This window comes from Symphodus melops (genome assembly GCF_947650265.1).
Source record: "Symphodus melops genome assembly, chromosome: 11".
Classification (NCBI taxonomy): domain Eukaryota; kingdom Metazoa; phylum Chordata; class Actinopteri; order Labriformes; family Labridae; genus Symphodus; species Symphodus melops.
Genome location: NC_136701.1, coordinates 15158330 through 15181323, shown reverse-complemented (window position 1 = coordinate 15181323; position 22994 = coordinate 15158330). Strand labels below are relative to the sequence as shown.

The 22994-nt window shown below is 38.9% G+C and overlaps 1 protein-coding gene across 1 annotated transcript in view; it reads left to right on the top strand.

The window, feature by feature from the left end:
• LOC306831258 (rho GTPase-activating protein 26-like) overlaps nucleotides 1–22273 on the top strand; it is a 78498-nt gene extending 56225 nt beyond the window's left edge. The window contains exons 18-24 of the mRNA XM_079355227.1: nucleotides 948–1107; nucleotides 3234–3378; nucleotides 3630–3819; nucleotides 17385–17420; nucleotides 17549–17659; nucleotides 18244–18335; nucleotides 20218–22273. Of these exons, the coding sequence (XP_079211353.1) occupies nucleotides 948–1107; nucleotides 3234–3378; nucleotides 3630–3819; nucleotides 17385–17420; nucleotides 17549–17659; nucleotides 18244–18335; nucleotides 20218–20306 (823 nt within the window). The 3' untranslated portion in view covers nucleotides 20307–22273. The remainder of the gene's footprint in view (nucleotides 1–947; nucleotides 1108–3233; nucleotides 3379–3629; nucleotides 3820–17384; nucleotides 17421–17548; nucleotides 17660–18243; nucleotides 18336–20217) is intronic.
• Nucleotides 22274–22994: the final 721 nt, after the last annotated feature.

The window sequence follows — 22994 nt, the reverse complement described above, 5'->3', positions numbered from 1 at the left end:
CTTAACCTGGCTTTATTGGATTACACCTGACTTACATGTTAAATGTCTGGATCACAGCTAACACCTGTGTGTGACTTCAATTCAGATCAGATGAAGTTCGTTGGCACTTGTGCCCTCTTAAAATACAATATCGCCGAGTGTGTTTATTTTGGTGTGGTGCTATTGAAATGCACTGCAAAGCACCTGGACAGAGAGGAGACTTGTTCCTAAGCCACTTTTTGTTGATACAAATTGGATGACCATTGAAAAGAAATAAAACTGTAGCCAGTGTAGTTTCTATCAAAGCTGTAAATATCTTTGCAGTGTTCCAGCAAGTGCTGTTCTGTGCTGCATTCAAGTGTTCCTCAGATGGTCCCAGTTTCTGAGTTGGAAAGTCATTCTTCCGACTTCAGTCTGGAAAGTTGGAATCTTACAACAGCAAACAGCGTAGAGGGACAGCGCAGTGGTTATCTCACATGACCCATGAACAGAAGCTATTGTCCTCATTGCAGCAGCTTTGGGTTCAAATCTAACTTCAGCTGTTTGCTGCATATCATCCCCCTCCCACTGTTTCCTCTTAACATTCAATGGTTTTGTTTGCTTTCGTAGCTCGTTTAGAGACAACGCTGGAAATATCAGCACATTTCATAGTATCATAGTTTTTTCGAGCTCTTGTGAGGAGATTTCAGTTGATTGACCAAACACATTTTAGTTGACTGCTCAAAAGTAGAGGACATTGGATGAATTAATTACATCATATAAAATCTTTCTTCTTAAAAGCATTATGAACCCTTAGTGCACAGGGGAACGTCTAGTAGATTTGTCTCTATGTGGTTCATTAATACAAGCAACTTTCTTTTCATAATTCATTGAGGGCCAATAGGAAAATATGTTAAGCCACTTTGAAAATTCAATAACGTCACTCCCTCTCTTCTCTTGCGTCTCCCCCTCTCTCTCTCTCTCAACAGTGTGGCCAATCACCACCAGCAGAACCTGATGACCATCGCTAACCTTGGTGTAGTCTTCGGGCCAACTCTGCTCCGCCCACAGGAGGAAACAGTCGCAGCCATCATGGACATCAAGTTTCAGAACATTGTTGTGGAGATACTTATAGAGCACCATGAGAAGGTGGGAAGTGTGAAGAGTTAATTATACATCAGAAACATTGAAATACCAACGTTAAATACGTTTTCACCTTTTAGCTAGCTAGTATTGTTAGATCTTGCGGCTGCCATCAAACCAATAGCTTTGACTAGTAGCTGAACAAATGTGCTTTTAAGCGGCAAGACATGTTGATTTGAACCATGAGAACCTTTTTTGTATGTGAATGTTCAGGTGTAAGTCAAATCATCAACACCTTTTATTGTTTTAGTAGATTGAGAGAGAGAGAGAGAGAGAGAGAGAGAGAGAGAGAGAGAGAGAGAGAGAGAGAGACTGGATGACTTGGGTCTATGAACATGTAGCATGCAAACTAACTGCTTGGCTCCCGGTGCCCCAACTTGATGCTGCCTTGCCAGGTGTCAAAAGTCAGGGTTTTATGGTATGGACACCTCCATTCAGTGTCACTTACAGCCACAAATGAGAATTATTCTCTGAAAAAGCAAGACACACACACATACACAAAATAGTGTATATGTTCTATATATACTCAGAATCAACACGCTTATTAGCAGACAAACCTGCTTTCAGAGATCACCATAGCAACCCACAAATCTGCTCTCAGCTACTACACTTGTGTGCATGCATGCTGCATGCAGCATGTTGACACACATGCTAGATAGATGTGTGTCACACAGTGTTGTCACCATCTCTATCCTCCAGGATTCCTTGCAAAGACAAACACAGAAGTGGCTATTAGTTGTGAGCAGATTAGAATGCTTAAAGACATCTAATCACAGTCACTGTGTCAGCTGAAGTGCTGTTAGCTCGTACCTCGTCTCGTTTAATGAAAGGATTTCATTCATGTGTAACTAATATTGAAATGATTTTCTCATGCTCGGTGACACGCTCATGTACTATACTGAACATTTATAGGTTCCATCCTGCTAATGACCATTTATTCCAGTTATGTAAAGAAAAAAATGATGTGAAAAATGCCATTCAGCAGCATTGAAATCTGTTTCCCGAGGGACGCTTGGATGATAATAACTATGATGAGCATAGAAGCACAAGTTGTGAAAAGAACATCAAGTATTCAAAAAAAAAAAACAAGTAGTACATGGTGAAGAGGGAAAAAAAACATGAATCACACAGCTGTGTTCACTTTCATGGGAAAAAAAGTCTAAGATGACAGAAGAAGTGCATTCTAGCATTAGTTGTGGAAGAAACTGTAAGTGTATAGTCACTCATATTCACTATAAGTGAAAAGTCATAGATAATGTTGGCAAGGGACAAAAAACCTGCTGTGGCTGTATTTATTTTTATCACAGCGTGGGATTTTCTGCATCTTTTATTATTGTGCTTTCAGGAGTGAAACGGATGAATTCAGTACTGTCATTTCCAATGCTACAGATCTTAAATCAAAGGAATGATGTTCTCTCTTTCTGCATATGTAACCACTCACAGTTAAAGAATGTGTTAGACACACAAACAACCTACTTTGTTGCCATGTTTAACAGAGGCTGAGCTGATACAGGAGGTGGCAATTAAACAGCAAGGATTCAGATATCTATGCACTCATACGTATCCAGCAGTAGCTCATCTATCCGAGCATACAGTACGTCTTTCCAACAGTAAGAGAAGAAGAACACGATTTTGACCAGGCATTAAGTGAGCAATTTATGTTCTTTTTCTTTTGCAGCATGTTGAATAAATCCTGTGCTCACACACTCAAGGACAGCCATAACAACATGCTTGGTTCAGTTCAGTTCAGTGTATTGCCATTTGCAACATAAAAGCCACATTGGAAAACAAGTGCAAGAGGTAGACAGTAACATACACTGGAGAGTAAGTTTAAGAAACAAGCAATATAAATATAAATGAAGGAGAAGAAGAAAAACAAAGACAGTAAGGCCACATGACATACATGTGACAAACATACCTGTGAATACAAGTTTGCTCAAACCGCAAGCAAGAAGCTATTTGCATGCCCGGACGACGTGCTTTTAATAGAGCGATACTGTCTGCCTGAGGGAAGAGGAGCAAAAAGTCTGGCAGTATAGGTAGACATCATTCAAGGGGAAAGAGGTTCAATTTTGGTTTCGTTAACTGAGTTATCGGTTGTATTCGACCCAGCAGTTTGTTTTTCGTTGCAGATATTTAAGGACGTGCCAAATTCTGCGAGTGGTCCGACGAATATGCAGCTCAACTTGTCAAGGAGGAGAAGTACAGAGAGCAAACCCCCGTCCTGCAGCGAGAGGCCTCTCACCCTCTTCCACACACCCACACATTCTCAGAAAGGTGATTTGAAGCACCTCGTTTTGACAAAATGCAGGCATTGATTTCTTTATACCTTTTTCCTTTTACGTAAACCTGCTTTGAATTATATTTTCCTTGGCTAAGAGATAAAAGTCACTGTAACTACCGGGCTTTCAGTGACCTGTTTCAGAACAGGCTTTTACTATGAGAAGGGCAGAAAATTAGATATCCATTATGTGGCATGAGAGTGTGTGAGAGTGAGAGTGTCTGAAATGATTTGTTTACTCTTTAAGGTGAAAAAAGAAACAGTGTTGTCAGCGCCAGCCTCTCCGAGCTGCAGCAGCCCCTTTCCACCTCCACAAACTGTAACAGCAGCAGCAACAGCAGCAACAGCGGCAGCAGCCAAGGTCGGACGCCAAGACACAGCCTGACCAGCAACGATGGAGACACACAGGACACCCGGCAGATCCGACCAAGCTCACTGTGAGTACGAGAAACAGTAATGATAAGAATGTGGATCTATGCACCAACAGAATACACACACATTGTCCCGAGACTTATGAATGAATGTGAATGTTAATATTTTTGTTTGTGTTTCTATAAAAAAAAATGGTACAATTCTTTTCGAGCTATTTTAATGTCTTGTGCATCTTTTTCACTTCTTCTTTTAAAATATAAAGCTAATTATCAGTTGTAGATAAAATGAAAAGTGTTTTTTTTTTTTGAAGAAGGAAAGACCAACAAATATTTAAATGCTAGTCGCACACAATCGGTTTAAACTCATCGACTCGTAACGTGTCTGTCTATTTTTCAGGGCGGTTCTTGAACACTCTGACCTTTGTCCTTTAAATCACAGCTAATTGTTCTGTAAGCAAACAGCATGAAGACGTGTCAGTAGAGCGTAAACGAAAGCAAACGTAGAGTGAAAGAAGTTCAGATTAAAGGATTTTTGTGTTTGTGGGTCGAGGGTTTTGACTCTTATGTCACTATGTAGAGACAGTTTGTTTAAGTACTGTGAAGCATTCCTTCCGAAGGCGAGAAATACTTGAGGTATGGGCTTTACATAGGCCTATTTATGTGCTCTCGTTTTACGCCAGCAGAGCAGGAATGTCTACACGCGTTTCTCTGTCCTCATCTGTGCCCTGAGTCTAACCTAACCCAAACCTGGATAAAAAAAAAGTCTCCATATAAGCCCCTATTCTGTGGCTTTTAGTTCATTCCTTTAGTCTGTCATCTACACAGATATTTATAATATATATATTTTTTTTTTATTATTGTGATAAAGTGAGCAAGTACAAAACAATTTTTTATTTTTTTTTCAAAAACTATTTAATTTTCTTATCAGAAATAATAGTTATTATAATAACAATTATAATGTAGCTGGCTTTCAATTGATCGAGTAGTCTACTGTTTGGCTGACAGCCTGCACTTGTGGAAAGCTCTGGAATATTACCGGTTAATATTTGTAATGGAGAGAGAGAGAGAGAGAGAGAGAGAGAGAGAGAGCTCGTTGGTGGGCGAGCTACATTGACTCTTAACTAGAGAGCGAGAGAGTGCCGTGCTGCTGGGTCGGAGTAGGCTGGAACTGTCAGAACTATGTTAACGTTTGTCAGTCTCAATAGGAAGCGTTTGTACAGCTATAGTTTAAGATCAGACTGTCCCAACAAAAGCAGTGTCGGCCACTGTCGATGAAGAAAAAGATTGTAATCCTTGAGAGGAGGTCTACTTTGACTTTTTTTAAAGTGGAGTCCAACAAAGTACAAGCTGCTTTTAAAAACCGACTGCTGTGTCGTGTTTTGCCCATCGCTGTCCATGCGGCTTTGTTCACACCAATTCTGATAGCAGCCTAGTGCCAATAAGTTTGTGCATTCTGCACATGCGCGATAGGCAATAACTCGAGAATTTACAAATAGCCGGGTTTTTACACCCATTTGTCACTTCTCAGATGAATGCTTTTGTACCGTAAATTCCGGACTATAAGCCGCTACTTTTTTCTCACACTTCGAGCACTGCGGCTTCTACTCCGGTGCGGCTAATGCATGGATTTTTTATGGGGGACAATGAGCTTCTGCCGCAAAAACATTTGACTTCGTCACGTCGGATCTTAATATCAGTCATTTTGCGCTTCATGCACGCACCCTCATCATGGAAAACACACGGAGAAATACATATGATGCAGCTTTCAAGTTAAAGGCGATCGACCTGGCTGTCAAAGAAGCTAACAGAGCTGCTGCACGTTAAGATGACACTGACAGCGACAACAGAGACTGAGGAAGTGAGTAATGAAGTCATTCTGAGGCAGTGAATGGATGGACTTTTTCTTGTGAAATATATTACGGTCATCTTTTTCATCAGCCGTGTTACAGACACCGTCGGCTAGGCTTCGTATTGTAACGGTTCATGTTGTAAAGTCAGTAGTTGATAATGTTTTCATAATTCCGATTATGTGGAGAGTCAGTGAATGCACCAGCGAGAACGTGTTGAGTGGCTGTATGAGAGAACGCTGGGGGAGAGAGTTGGATTGTTACGGCAAGTTACGTGTGTTGTTCTCCGCTGTAAACGGCGTGGTCACGGCCGACAGTGATCGGGTTAAGTAAAAGTTATTATTTGAACGCTCTCGTCGTCCTTTAACGTCCGTACGGACGCTACAGTATTTGCGGATGTTACCGGTAGCCTACGTCTGTGTAAATAGCTCCTGTTATAGCGTGGACACCTGCGGCTTATAATCAAGTGCGGCTTATATATGTACAAATACATTTATTTACTTATTTTTAGCCGGTGCGGCTTATATCCAGGTGCGCTCAATAGTACGGAATTTACGGTAATTGCCTTTACTTGAGAAAAAGTAGACAGTACTAGCCTTACGTGAAAAGGGACTTCTAAACGTGCCCTCTTCACTTGGTATTGGTTTTCCTTCGCCACTTTCGTTTCTCTTCTTGTGCCCCGAGTCGCTGACTAAGAGCCAATCAGAGAGATTTCACTCCTCTACTGCTCGTCAACAAATCTACATGCCCCTGAAAGTTCTGAAGCTGCTGTTCTCGCCACACCGACTGTTTCTGAGAGCCCGGCCTGGCCCCCGACTCTGGTACAACCAGCTCAGCATGTACCTACCTTTAGCTCAAGAAGCAGGCCGAATCCAGACTTTTTAGACTTGGATTGCCCGGCTCTGACTTGTGCAGCCTACACAAAAAAACTCATCTTTCATTTAACTTTCCTAACTAATGTAAATATTAAATGTCAATTTCATTCTAAACATAGAAATGTTTTTTGTTTGGTTTAAGTGAATTCAAATTTGTTCCTAGCTTGTGCTGTTTTGATTTGATTGCAGTGATGATGATGAGCATATGTCGGGCATCTCTTTGACATAGTAAATCATTTACAGTAGTCATTCTAATGAACTTAAAGTATGATTTCTATATAGGCCTAGTGATAAGACAAGATAATATAGTCCTCTATAAGTCCCACAATTCAATTCAATTAAAAAAAAGGGAAGTCAAGAAAACCTGTTTTACAAAAAGGGAAAGTAAGTTAATTGTTCATTAAAGCGAACTGTTTTGTACGCTCTTGTGTTTGTTACTATTGCTGTGGTTTTAATGAAAATGGCTGACCATGGAATATTTGTTTTCCTATTCTGTGATTAATCGCCAGAACAATCTGCAGCCCTAATCACAAGTTCACGCACATCCTTTTTTCATACTGACACAGATTCACTCGTAGAGAAATTTATCAGCACACTATTGGCTCGCACATACAGTATGAGGCAGCTAAAGGCTTAAATAAGAAGTGTCACAGCTGGCAGGTTGTCAGATGAAATCTCAAAGGCACCGAAGAAACAGGAGTTGTAGTTAAGCTGCTCTGAACACAGACGTCTTCTTCTTCCCATACTGGACACAAAGGCAAGCTAACATACAAACAAGAGCAGTAATCCCATTGACGTGCATGTAGACATAACTGTGTTGTGTAGCAGTCATCATATCTACTTTTTTTTCTTTTCTTTTTTTTGTCAATACAATAATTTATATAAATAATACCTGACATGTATCTAAAAAGTGTTTGACTCAGAGCAACAATGTCTGACCAGCAGCTAACACACCTGGAAACTACACGTTTCTTTTCCCTGAACACTGTACTCACACACCAGGGTTATTCACATGCCTGCAGCTGAGCCACGCACGCACGCACGCACACAAACACGTGTAAGCAGCATTTACATCTATTCGTCTGTCATCATGGGATTGCCTGTTGCAACATGTTGTTTGTACATGTTGACATGCACCCTGCAAATCATTTCATCTTCTGACAGATAACTCAAGTAAAGCCCTCAGAGTGACTAAGCATGTCCACACTGATTATTTTTTTCTTTTTGTCTTATATTTTCATTTTTTATACTTTCATTCCAAACCCATAGTAAATCTTCATCCAGCATTTGATTTTGGATTCTTTCACTGCGTCTTTAATTCGTCTTTTTTTTTAATGTGGCCCTGTGTGCTTGTTCGCTGTAGGGAATTCCCCTCAATCACTGACGACGTGACTGATGGTGTCAATTCAATCAACATGTCTGAACATGCAGCAACTTTATGGCAATCAGTTTGAGCAGAAAATTCTCTACAAGTCTAAACACAGGTATAAACTTAGGAAGTGAAGCCTCATACACCAGTCCTCTTTAATGGATTGAAATATGAAGCTGTTCTGTTTAATGCTATCCACACCTAAAACATGAAGGGATTGTTCAATACTGACTGCACGCATGTGCAAAACATACGTTGAGCATTGATAAGTGTTATCTGCTGTAAATACATCAAGTATTCTTATGGTGCAATTCAAGACAACAGATTCAAGTAATTAACAAAAAAGGCAACTTGTTTTAAGCCCGAGTAAATTCTCTAAGAAGTAACGCGGTTTAAAATGTAAGCTTCTCTTTTAGTTGCTTCTGAATTTTGAATCTATTGAAAGTAATGACATTATTGTGCAAACCTCATCACACTGGGCTTCATTCTTTAAATTAAAAAAAAAATCTAATAACATGAAAAAAGTAATGATCCAACCGAAAAGAAGTGTGCTATGCTTGAGGAGTGATTCACCAAGTGTGAACAAGGCGGAAAGAAAATTATGCTTTTTTTTATGCCAGGCATTCATGATATTCATTTATGCAGTTAAAGTGAACAGTTTTTAATATATTTTCAGAAACATTTACATATTTAAATATTTTTTTGGGCATTTTTCTCGAGTCAAGCCCAGAGCTCACCACAGGATGTTATGCAAAAATAGAAGTGATATATCTATAATTGATGCTGGTTTTATAAGAAATCAAGAGAAAAAAAATAGACCTTGAAAAAGAGCAAACGGGTGACAGGATGTGTTTGGAATCACCATAAAGAGCCATTAAGTGACTGTTAAAGATCATGAACCTAATGGTGCATGAAATGATTCACTTGGAAGCTTCTGCCTTTTTTTTTTTTTTTAGCTCAGGATGATGTTTATATTGAAGGCATCACTGTCAGGTTCTTTAAACCTTGATGTGTGCAGCAGAGGTGCACCTATTAGGGAAATCAGGGCTGAATCTCATACCGATGTTCCATGACGTCTTTTGATGTAAGACGACTCCCACAATGCAACATTTTCTCTCATGTTTGACAGTGAATACAAATCAGTTCAACGATGTTGACATCAGCCGATGCAGATGTTGAACCGATGGATCTCTGCTAATGTATTGTCTGTGATATGTTTTGTACGTATGAACGTTTGGTCAAGGTGAAAAAGATGTCCGTTCACCAGACAGCATAGTTATTTACATCTTACTCCCACTGTATTTAGATAATGGCTTCATTGCATTTAAAGAGGCACAGAAACAGAGTAATATGTCCTCTTTAAAGGGATACTTCACCCATTTACATGAAGCTTTGTATCATTAGAAACATGGTAGTAGTGTTGAATGGTCGTGAATCCAGCCCTCATTTTGCCCTGAGCTGAGAAAAATGTGTTTTTCTTTGCTTGAAAGTTTTCTTCATGTGATGCAAAAAGCGTCATATTGCATCACATGAAGAAAACTTCCAGGCAAAGAAAAACATATTTTTCTCGTCTCAGGGCAAAATGAGGGCTGGATTCATGACCATTCAACACTACTACCATGTTTCTAATGATACAAAGCTTCATGTAAAGATTGCCAGATTACAAATACATGAAACCAGAGAGGCATGAGAACAGTCTGATTTATACTCGGGGTGGGACTAATTATGATAAAATAACGTGTTAAATGTAATCACAGTTTGCCTCATAAACAGCGTGGAACTGTCTGTCATTGTCCATGCTAGCCCCACGCTAGCATGTCTAGCCCCACGCTAGCATGTCTAGCTCCGGACCAAAATTAGTAATGCAACATCTGATAAATTTACAAATTCACTCGCTAAATTGATTGCTCTGGACTGTAGACCAATGATAGTGCTAGAAGATAAGGGGTTAAAAAATGTGCTACAGTTAGCAAAGTGTGATCCAACTTTCAAGCTGCTGTGCAGAATAACTATTTCAAACGAGATCCAACAGCTTTATGAAACTGAAAAGCAAGCAAAATTGCATGCATTGCATTCATTCATCCACCAAAATCCATTTAGATTGGGAAGTTTTGCTTTTTAGGGCACACGTTGTGATGCACTTAAAATGCGATTAATTAATTAGAAAGCCCTGAGTTAATTACGATTTTTTTTTTTTTTATCAAGTCCCACCCCTAATTAATACGATGAATATCTGGGATGTAGGTTCGAGCATTTCACTCTGTTCGGTATGTTTTACTGCTATTCATTGTTTTTGCTTAATACACATAAGTGATGTTGGTGAACATTTTGTGATGAGAGTTCTTATAGCGGGAGGGGTCATAATGGAGAGACACTTGAAAAAACAAACGCAGGAGCACATACTTTGTGAAAATGACTTTAATGCTTTAACAGCAGTGGAGATCATTCCAGCAGCTTCAAATCAAAAACCTTTCTCTCAACAAAAAATAAAAAAAAATCTGAAATGATATCCAGACCTGCACAATGGCCATGTTGTCCTTGAAACCTGGGACTAATGAATACAGAATAGAAGACAGGGTCATGTTGCATTTTGTTCAATTAGATATTCAATGGTTCTTTTTATTACTGAAATCTATCTATCGTCCCCTGATTAACCCTTTAACCCAGCTGTGAATGAAGACGCACAAAGAGGAAAAGAAACTACATCTTAATAGATCTCATCTTGTTTTATCTTTTTGTAAGGACAAGCAGCAATGAAGAGATGTTGATCAAAGATTATTGGCAATATTTGATGTTATTATATTTGAATCATGAATTAAAAAAAAAAGAAAAAAAATTAAAACGAGAGCAAATCCCCCTAATACCATCTGTAATCTGTCATTATCTTTGGCAAAGCGCACACAATACTTTTTATTATAACTGATTTTAAAAGAGCTCAAAAGCCCCCAAAAAGGGATTTTGGATAAATTAGAGTATAAGAAACTGAAGATCAGTGGTCAGTAAAGTCGTTGCAGTAAAGCTGTTCAAATGAATCATTAATCGTTATAAATAGATAAAATTGATTAATAGATGAAATTGATTAAAACCTCCTCTCACCAGCAATAACACCTGTACAATAATAAGATTTTAATATCAGGACTGATGCACACATTTGAAATGGATTAAATACCACTCAAATAGTGTCTTCTGACTTCTCAGCTCAGTGCCACACAGCCTGATGTTATCTGTGGCCGTCATCTTTTGAGTTTTCTGAAATTATCCCAGAGAAAAGTTAGTGACATGTTTCGGCTGTGAAATCTGGTTTTATTTCGAGAGACACTACTGAGGTGCATGATAGTAAAGTAACAACAACTAACATTTTCTGGGAAGTGAAACAAAATGAGACCTACAAGGACATTGTTTTTGTTGCTTTTTTTTTTTTTTAAATCTGCAACAACCCCCTGCCCCGATGTAATGAATAATGAATGTGTTGAAGTCAGATTTCATCATATTATGTACTTTGAGGCTGTTATCTTTGGTACACGTGACAGTTTTAAGTTATCTCGTAGACACATAACTCATTCGTCAGTCTTTCTAGTGAATCAAAAAATAAAGACGAAATAAAAACAGAAGTTTCCTCTTTGACCTATGAGTCGAAACATTTGTCACTTGTTGGACATATGATTGCGAAACTCCTCCAGACTACAACGTGAACCTGGTGTACACAGGGTAAAAGTACAAATGGCAAAATGTCTTCCATGTGCCCCTTTGGGAAACAGAAGGATTTTTTCCACGTGTTCCTTTTGTCTGTTTGGCATTTACGAGCAGGAGAAGTGAAGAACTTCTGATAGAAAAAGGGTTAGAAAGAAAAACGGCTGTAAAAGTAATTACTCCTTCTTGTAACAGGTAATAACCTGAACATTTCTATTGTGACATGACAATTTTCTAGGAAACCTGTCATAGAAATATTTTTTCCCCATAGCATAACACACATGACACATGCATAGGCTCTCACACACGGACACACAAGACAAGCGCACACACAAAACAAGCACACACTGTTCACTCTCTGTGTGTCTGCTTCTATTTTTACTGAAGAGCTGCTTCTTGAGATTTCTTTCTATTACATTGTTTTGCCTGGAGCACAACACAGACAGCACAACTCTCTCACACTCTACGATCTTTAGACACGGAAAAGAGCAAATTCAGTCATTCATGAGGGAATTAACCAAAGGTTTGAAATGGATCTCAAAGCCGCAACCTCTGATAACACTGGATATGTTTTAATCGCCAAAGGCATTACGAACAGAGAGAGTTTTATATGGGCTTCCTCTCAATAACATTTTCTTCAGATGTCCCTGTCTACACTGACATATAATAACTCAGTTAGGAGTTCCTGTAACACTTAGCAACATCTTATGGGTGATGATGTGATGGCGATGATGATGAAAATGGGTGAAAAGTCCTCATCAACAGAAAAATCATAATCAAGAAGGAGATAAAATGAGTGAATAACGGAAGCTTTTGCCTCCTACTTTCACCTTGTTTGTTTTCATTGCTGGACATTATTGAGTCTATGAGTGAGCTCTGACATTTGTACTTTTTTTAAAACTTTTTTTTACTTACTTTTACTTTATTTAGCATAAAGCCCATTCCCTCTTCACTTCATGAATGCAGAAAGGATTAAAGTATACAATGTAGTAGTGTAGTAAAGTAGAGTAAAGTAACTTTAAAAAAAAGATACATTAAAGTCTATGGCTCATTTAGAATTGTAGGTTTCATTCAGGACAGACTTAAGTCAATAAGTCATGGTAATTATGAAAAAACTGAGAGGAGAATTAATGCGTAAAGTCCTGAAATTTATTTCAACAGTGGAATGTAAGTGTGAAAATAGACGCTACATTAGAATGACTCTTAACCAGTCCAAAAAACAAATGATGTTCTAGCACAGGGAAGCCCTGAAGGAAGGACATTAGCAACTGGTTTCAAAGGCGTAGGCAGGCCACATGGTGTTCATCAGTCATTGTCAATATAAACCTGCGAGAAAAAAAGACTCACCCTAAATAGGCTGATCTAAAAAAAGAGCAGTCAGGTTTTGGGATACTTTAGTTCCAGCTGTAGGTTCCAGAAAACTCTCGGTTCGTGGTATGTGTTGCCCCGGATTTTATTTCAGTGTCATTTTGCGGAGTCAGAATCTCATTTTCAGCAGCACAGCTGATCATGGGGAACAGTGATCCTATTTTGGATAAATGGTCATCCACATCAATGCTTGCATCAAATGTGTCTGTTGTTTTCTGTGTGTTTAAGTGTATTGGACACAAGATGATTGAAAGGAGAGCACATAAGTGGGAGGATGAGACATTTTAAACAATAGAGATAAACAAACAACATATTATTTCTACACTATTGGTTATCGGCCCTATGTACAGATACTACAGTCCTTCAACAGGTTTGAATCCGACTTGCAGCTCCTTTCTCTTCAAGTCTTTCTCATCTTGATTTCCTACTCTTTCCACTGTCCTATCAAATACACCCTTAAAGCAAAAGTGAATCATGAAAAAAATAAAAAGATTGGTTGGTGCCGCGTTTTGTGATTCAAGTCATCCTAAGGAGTCCAACTTGTCTTCTGTCCTGCTTCCTCTGTTCCCCTCGTTGTTGAAAGATAAAAGAGAGGTGTGACAAGAGCTACAACCAAAATTTACGACGCTCATTACTGAGGTATTCCTCAGCGCTTCTTGCACCTTTATGATTTTTGACATGCACTTTTTTTTTTAGCTAATGGGCTCTTAGCTGACAATGAATTCTTACATAAAGGTTTGAAACCATAAAGTCAAAGGAAGGATGTGCAACATTTGACACATAAATAAAGCAAGAAATCAAGTAGGCTACATCCAATGTAAATGCCCCTCTGGATCATAGACATTTTTTGATCACCTTCATTCTGTGTCAATTTATATGCAATGTTAAGATTCAGATTTGAATGACTTTATTAGTCCTAGAGGGGAAATTCAGTTCCATGTAAAGCTTCAAGCTAAAGAAAGTATGCTAACATTAGCCTGCTAACACAACAATGCAGACCAAAGGCAATGCCAGCTTGATCAAAGTCCTTTTAAGTTATTGGCTAATTGAGGATAACATGATGGTGCAGTGCAAATGTTTGTGTATTTTTTTTCCATGTATGCATGTGTTCTAGCAAAGTAAACTCATATTGAAACTCATTTTGTTTGACTTCAATTTGAGATTTCATTTGTATTTTTTTCTATTGTACCAACACTATAACACCTTGAATGATTGACACCTGCATTGATTTTAGACACATGCTGTCATTGCAGGCAGCTTTCTCATGTGTTCGTGAATTGATGACCTGTCAGGTGGAGGCTTGAGAGTCGAGACATCACTTTAATTAAATGAGCTGTCAGTTGTGCTGTAAGAGTGTGATTGGAGGAATATACATTCACCTCAGACAAGTTGGCCCATTTTGAAAGTGTCATGTTTAAGCTTCTTTTTTTTTTTTTTCAATATGTTTGGGTGTTGTTTTTTTTAACACAATTCAAACCAGACAAGAGAAAGACACCTGATTCAATTAAAGTATCTTAATTAAAACGATCCCTTGTTGTCTCATTTTGAAGCTCTGTCATGGGGAGGGACCAAGGAGAAAGAAGGTAGAAGATAGTACTTTTTTTTTTTTTTAAAGATTTATTTTTGGCCTTTTTTGCCTTTATTGTAGAGGGAGGACAGTGGATAGAGTCGGAAAGGGGGAGAGAGAGTGGGGAGAGACATGCGGGAAATGGCCACAGGCCGGACGCGAACCCGGGCCGCCCGCGCGCGAGGACTAAGCCTCAATACATGGGGTCACGCGCACTGCAGCTGCGCCACCGGCGACCCCAGAAGATAGTACTTAAAGTAATTACAACAAGGGAGCAGAAAACAGACAAATGGAAAGAGAAATTGATAGTTCATACAATCACTCAAACTGACACTTGTCACAAAATGTCGGAAATGAATAAGGAACGGAGCTTCATCTCAAGTTTCTTCTTAAATTGAAGGTGAAATGAAAACCAAAAAATCAAGAAATTAACTAAGTCTAGAAGTTTGTGGTTTTCTGGAACCCAACAGGTCGTCTGTTTGTAGCAGAATGTAACCACAAAATCATTGTTTCCCCGAATTTACAATAAGGGTTCTATCAATCTGTGTCTTGTGTAATATTGTAAACAATAACACAAATGAAATCCATAAAGAAAGAATGCACAGATTTCTATTTTGACTTTATCAAATTAATTGTTAGCCTTACACTTTCACGGTGTATAAAACAGATGCTCAAGTGGTCGTCTTTCAAAGCTTTTGGTTGTTGGAGTGCGTGTCCCATGTGGGCAGAGGCTGTGGCCCGCGTTCGAGTCCAACCTGTGGCTCCTTTTCTGCATGTCGCTCCCCACTCTCTCTCTCCTCCTGGTTTCTGACTGTCTACTGTCATGTCCCCAAAATCGAGACATTAAAAACCCCCAAAATAAATCTTCATGCTGTGCTGCCAACATTTGTTGGATATGATGAGCTCCAGAGTCCAGTTTCTTTAACAACAGCTAATTTCAAGGTTCCCTTTACGCCTTAAATCCATCACTTTGTCCATATTTGTCACTTTTGTCACAACATGTGACTCACATGCAGATTCAGAGCCAATATTATCTGCTGGAGTGCTTTTTTGGCATCCACAGATAGATTCTTACAACATGTGCAAAAAAGCATTTCTCACGTCATCTTTGTGAAACTGAACGAGTGACAGCCCTGACCGGGGCTATTGAACAGGTTGGCTCTCAAATGAGAGCCGCAACATGATTATGATGGTTGCCACTACGGCAACCACAAAGCGAGACATGGCACTTTTTGTCCTGAAAGGGAGACATTTGTGTGTGCGTGTGTGTGTTTGTTTGTGTATATTGGTTGTGTTTTTGCTTTATGGGCTCCAGGTCCAGTCCGATGATTTAACTGCTCAGTTAAATGATGGTGTTGAGGTGTGTTATGTTACTCATGCCACCACAGCAGGCTGATGTGTGGACGTGAGAATGGATTCAGTGACGTCACTGTAAAAAGACACTGATTGACTGACCTGCCCTTAATGGAGTTAGGCAAAAACCTTCAACCATAAATACAAGTTCAGATGTCGTTCCAAGAAGTTGAAAAACATTCCAAAACTTTGTCGATTGTCAAACCTGTTCGCGGATTGATCATCATGGTGGAAAAACAGTCGCTTCAGTCTAGATCTGCACTCTGCTCTTAGAAAAGCTCAGTCCTTTCATTTCTTTCCATAGAATTCTCTTTTAATTGAAGTGAACTTCACTGTCACTAGCTTTAACAGCAACCGACACAGAATCTTCGCAATAAGATTTCAGTCGTCGTCGAGAAGTGCACTACAGTAATGCTGAGTGCATTTTCAAATTCCTATTCAAATGTACGAACCCCACTGAATCTTCCTTTTAAATCCTCGTGGCGATCATATTGTTTTGACAATATGTTCAAAAAGAAGTTTGAAGAGGGAAATTCAGGCGGCAATTTTTCTTAATTCAGACTGCATTTCTTGCAGTATTTAATCAAATCTAAGTTTCAGTCTCAAACCTTGCTTAAGGCTTTTTTTTTTTTTTTTTTTCAATTTATTCCTCAGTTCGTTTGAGGCAAAGCAGAGAAATAACAGAGGAGCAGGCGCTGCAGAGAAATCTCCTTTTTTGAGTCTAAAACGAGACGGCAGTCACGATGCAAAACAGCCAGGCTGATTTTTTTTATTTTTTTTTTCCCGGTGTTGCTGCGTGTATGCAAAGTGGTGGGCGTTGTGTTTCTTCATTACTCTGCTGGCCTTGCTCATGACTGATTTCTATGTGTAATCATCTACGCATGTGTTATTCACTAAAAAAAGGCATGTCAAGAAAATGATCTTGACTCGTGTTCCCAAAGCAGACCTTGCTTATTTGTAATTTTAATCGACTATAAAATATTCCTTCTGTATAATCTTTTTATCAAGCCTCACTTTAATCTTCCTTTCTCCCCCTATCAACTCGACAAGAATGATAATCTCGTTGATTTGACTTTAATCATTGTGAATAAGCTGTTAAATGCAGCAAATGTCTCACGAACTTACAGGGTACGACAATACTGTGGGTGCTCAGAGAATCCCAGTTGAAATCAAATGTTTTGATGTTGTAAGGTTCACAAGAATTGACCAAGAATTCCCCTTCTTCCTGGTTTGTTGTTTTAATCCGTGTTGGAGCGCGCTCATTAAGGAGTCTCAGTCAAATAGGTCCGGGTTTATTTGACCTTTTTCTTTTGCAAAAGATCTTAGGAGGCCATTGTTCCCTTTGTGCTGGAAAGGACAAAGGGAACTTATGTAAGTAGACCTCAGGGAGAGGACACAGAGAAAGGAAAACCCCTCACTTATATAATCTCATTAGACATAATGTTGGGATTAACATCAAATTAATGTAGGTAGCGTTCTTTGTCGTTTGTCCGTTCCCAAAAGGAGGATTTTTAGATGAATTACTTATCTTGCTTTGTCTTTGGTCTTGTGTTTTTTTTTAGGCTCAACCCAAAGAGTCGTGGCAGCATACCAGCCAGGTACAGAAAGTGCATCTTTGATTTTTAAAATGTCACACAAGAACTGCATGCATATATTCACTGTATTCTTTGCCAATCAATCCTCACACTGCCAATGACATTTTTTTTTGTGGGTTTGTGACCATTAGTGCAACATCGCCGAGCCCCACCTCACCTCGATCGCCCTCCTGGCCGATGTTCTCAGCACCGTCAAGCCCACAGCCGATCTCCTCCGCCTCCAGTGATTCCTCCCCTGTCAGGTCTGTCCTCATTGTTTGTGGAATAATTAAACAAGCCGCCACGGTTTACTCTGTGAGGTATATACCAAGACGCTCACTGTAGTTATCCTGGGATCGTGTCGACTGTTCTTTTTTCACATCATTCACTCAACCCCTTGAGCGATCATACAGATGAAGTTGACATTTGGCTAACTTTTTAATCTTCCATGAAGTGAAAAAGATTTTCTCCCTACAAAAAAAAACAAAAAAACAAACAAACATGATTTGATATAACACAATTTGTCTGAATGGGAGCGCACGTTTATCATTTGATTGAAGCACACTTCAATCACGTCTTTCACATACATCTTATCCGATGTTGCTTTCAAAAAGCCGCATACAAATATGAAGATTTAATTGATCCTGGATGACAAGCTTTTCAATTTCAGGTTATTCTGATCCATATTAAAATTCTTGATATTTCCTCTGGTGAGTGTCACTAACTAAAGGTCAGGCCCCCTCACAGTAAGTTTCTTTATCAATCTTTGTTTGAAAGTGAAGCTGTCGTTTTCCTCCAGAATTGACGTCAACCTTCTGTCTCCCTCTCCTTCTCTTTTTATCTCCAGTATTGTGGGCAGGAAGGCTCGAGCGCTGTATGCCTGCAAGGCAGAGCATGACTCTGAGCTGTCCTTCATTGCTGGGACCATCTTTGACAACGGTGAGTCAGGCTCTGACCTCGCCAGCAGAGGGGAAGGAAAGGCGCTTTGTGTTTGTATGGAAAACAAATGCTTCGTATCGAAAGAGAAAATTCAGACGTTGGCGATTTAAACACACTTAGCCTTGGTGATGAATTGAAATGTTCAAATTGAAAATGATTTTTTTTTTCTTCATTGTATTTAAAAAGGTTCTCCGTCATGTTTGGTAAATTTCTCCTTTTTTAAAGTGGTTGTCGTTTAAAAGAGAAACATGCGCTGCAGGTGGATGAATAAGCACTTCAGTTATATCCTTAGAATTAAATTACGAGGACTAGGAATCTGAATCCATATGCTGATATATCGTTCTGTTTGTGCAATTGATTTTAAAAAGAGGCATGGGGTGCATTAGCTATTTTTAGACACTTGTCAAGAGAACGTCAGAGGCTGGCAAAGCAGTGAAAAACTATTCTGGCGCTGCTTTAAATAACCTTAAAATGTGAGGCGTTATTTGCTCTGTTTGAGTGAAGAGTTAGCATTATAAGCACACGCAGAGACTCAACAAATGTTTCTAAAAAAAAAAAAAATATTCCTTTTCTTCTATTTCGATTCTTTCACACCTTCCCGCATGGATACTGTAGCGATCATGATGAAAACATTTGGCCCCGTCCAGCTTAATTTCAAACTCACAAACCTCGAGCTGCCAAAACTTTAAATCGCATTCTCTCCCCTTTTGGTTTTCTTTGGCTCTGATCTTCTAATGAAGGCCAGATTTACAAAAAATATAATGTTTATAAAATATTTATTTCTGATCATCATGGCAAAATACCTGTTGAACCGAATGGTTTTTATGGCACGACTGCGTAAATGGAAATGGACACAAATGGTCTGTCAACCCCCAGAGCATAAATAGAGTTAGCTGTGTTAAGACCGTTGCTGCTTATGTTAAGTAGAGCAGTGTCATCGGAGACATTTGGGTCAAAATGTGACCTTGTGGACATGTAATCTCCACAGAGGTATTTCAGCTAGCCAGTCTGCTGACGGCCAGAAGGGGATGAAGCATCCCAGCTGTCCCTGTGGAGCTCATAATGCTTTAGTGGTCATAAGTATACAACAACGATATCTAAGTGTGTAACCCTCGCTGTGCTATAGAAGATTACCATGTTGTTGTTTTTTTCATTGTGTTACACTAGCTACTTTTAAAGAAGGCAGAACCATGAAAATGACAAGGCAATAGACAATAACCCTTTGCACTGTCTTGCATCCAGCTCCCATTTGTTTTTTTTATGTCTTCAATGTGACCGTCGAGGAGTTTAATTTAGTGTCAGGACGAAATTAAGACAACATCTGCTGCAATGTTTTCTTTAACTTCCTGTCTCTAAAGCCGTATCCGGGCAAGGCGCATTGATTGATTGACTGTATAGTAGCACATTTCAACAACGGGGCAATTCAAAGTGCTTCACACAAGACATCCAGCGCACCGTGATAAAGGGAAAAAGAGGGCATCGAAAAGTTGATGTAAAAAACAATTGAAAATCAAAGAGAAGATAAAAAATTAAACCAGCCAAAACCGAAGTTAAACGAGCCCGAGAGAGAGAGAGAGTGTGAATTACGTCTGCTTCAGTAAATATCAACACACATTAGCAGCTTTATCTGTGTGGGATTTCTTTTGCCAGAGATATTCGCTCGACATATTAACAAATAAAACAGTTGACATGCTGAGGAACATGTGGAATTAGGTCTCCTGGTCTGAGTTATTTGCATCTTGTCTCTCAGGCCTGATTCCAACACGTGTTACTCACTGTTTGTCCTCATTCTGAAGTGCCACATATACCCAAATCTTCTCTCTACATTTCCAGTTGTTTAAACAAAAATCGTTTTTCTTTCTTTTTTTCCCCCCACTTCCAGTTCATGCCTCAAGGGAGCCTGGCTGGCTTGAAGGGACTTTGGATGGCCGAACAGGACTGATACCAGAAAACTATGTGGAGTTTTCATAGTCGAGGGCGAGGGGAAAGACTGAATGACTGTGTACTGGAGTTGACCAAACTGGACTGTTGAGGACAAGAAACGACTGCACACAGAGCACAGAGCAGACTTTTATATATCTTAGAGCATACTGGACTGGGGCCCATTGTTGATGAGGCTGTAGACAGGGACTTGAAGCTGGACCGAAAAGAACCTGTTTGAGTAAAGGTGATCATGGAAAGAAGAGTAAGCGAACTTACCACGAACCTGAGGGAGACCCATGAATTGCACTGGAAAATCGACACGTCCAACTGTGGTTCCGACTGTTATTGAACTAGCATGAATGACTTCTCAAAATCTTGGTGAAAATGACGTGGTAATGAGCCTGAAATGTGCGTGTGTGCGTGTGTGTGTGCGTGAAGTGTGTGGGTTTTTAGATTTTTCAGTCCTTGCTTTATCACTTTGAACTGTACCGCTTCAGCATCTCCTCATATAATCACACAAAAAAAGAAAGATCTTACAGCACAAAATCCAAAGCAGGTGGAATTCAACTCTGGACATGCTTAATCACCTTTCTACTTGGCGTGTCTAAGTGACTGCTGGTCTCATTGGGATGGAGCTTTGTAGAGCCAATGTTTTAATGATTTGAGTTTCATTGTACAGCTGTAAATATGTTTTTGAGCACTTGTTGTGACGGTCTGGTTATTCCCCTGGACAAGACTCAACCTGGCTCATGTTTCAGAGCTCACAGTTCAGGAGAAGGAGCCTCAGGGCAGATCAGCACGGAACAAGTTCTCCAAAAGCTCAGCGTTTGGTTTGAATGCCTCTCGATACAGAGCCTTCACGAAAAATGTAAAAAAAAATATTTCAAAGAAGTACCACAAGAGATCCGCAGTTTACAAAGTGACGTTAATTCAACATTTGATTCCTGCTGTTGAAAATAAGCCCAGCTGTGAGGGCTCACTTTGCCTCCCCATGTGTATTTAATTGTTCGGAATGACAGAGTCCAAGATAGATTTTTGTGAGTCATGTTTGCACTATTTCAATTCATTGCTGTGACTACGTGAAATGTCTTCAATTTCATTAAATCATTTTCTATTTCATTCTTATTAGAAAAACACACATGGGGAACGGCAAACGTGTACGAGGGCCTCAGGAGTTCAGACTGTAGGGTGGGAACCTGTGGGTCGCCAACTTTAAGTCCTGATTCTGACCAAATGGGTGCCAGTTTACTCCTTTAGTACTGCCTTTGAGCAAGGCACCAAATCACCAACTGCTACCCCTTTACTCTGATATTGCTCATTGCATGTCTAGAGATCTTCTTTGTGCTTTAGGTCTTTGTGTGTGTGAGAAGCATGTCTCTCAAAACATAAAAAAAAAAAATCCACATTCCTGTTTTTAATCATAGCCCAAATTATTATCTACTACTTTGAACAATTACATGAATTCAATAAATCAGTTCAGTAGATGTTTTCTCTCTAACCAAAGGAGGATTTTTCTGAATCATTCAGTTATGCTTATAAAAGCTGGTCTGCTTTGGGGCTCCAAGCATATCCTCATTCTGGATTTTTCTTTCCTGCACCATCACGTTTCTTCTACTTTCCTTATTGGAAACCTTATAGTTGAAAATAACATTTTATCGTTTGAGTAGGAAAAGTCAATGGGAGTCAAAAGAAATAAAAATGTGAAACGAGACTACTTTGTTCATATCTGAACTTCTTATTTATGACAGTTTCTTAAAAGGTGTAATCCTGAAATGTATTCAATCCGAGATGTTTTAATGACATTGTAAATACAAAAAAAACAGCATTTGATAAGGTATGATTTTTTTTTTAATTATGAAATTTTATATTTTGTATTTTTAGCCTACTAACTTAATTTCTTGATTCCATCTTTGTTGCCCAGATTGTTGTATCATTTGCGTCTATCTAAGCCTTATTCTTTCAGATGTTTTGGTGAATTGACAAGAAATTGTGCAGAATTAAAGGAGATAACAACATCCAGAGTTTGAGTCTTCTTCTTATATTAAGTTTTTATTTAGCTGAATAATAAATATTCACAAAACATGTAGCAGAACTTTGAATTTTCTTTTGTTTCCTGTGGTGAAGTTATTTAAAAAAAATAAATCAAAACGATTCGCAATAGATTTGCTAGTTAGAATTTCCTACTTGAATTTCCTTCGGGATCAATAAAGTATCTATCTATCTATCTATCTATCTATCTATCTAATGCTAAGTACATCATTTGTTTAGTGGACGTTTGTTCCATGCCTGATTGATTGCTATCTTAGTTTACCTGTGCTCCCAATCTCAAACTCTATATAATGCACATCTTGAATCTGTCAATAAGATATGGAACAAGCTAACAGACGAGAACGCTTCAGTTCATTTTGCCATCATATTTGGTATGGCAAACACTTATTGTATCAAATATTTGTACAGTTAAGGATTTAGAAAAATAAATACTTAGTTGATCCTTCAGGTTATTTATTATTATTTATAAAGGGATCTGAATGTTGTAAACACTGGTAAAGAAAGCTGCTAAAATGTAATTGCAGATGAGAAGCTGTAAGAATTTGTGATTATGTAAGTTTCTTGTAAATGTTGCAGAAATATATATAAAAAATGGATATTACTCAGTTCATGAGTGTGCTCCCAACTTCATTAGTTTCTCCACTCATGAAGCTCACAGTACTCTGGGAAATCACTAAAAGGCTGATT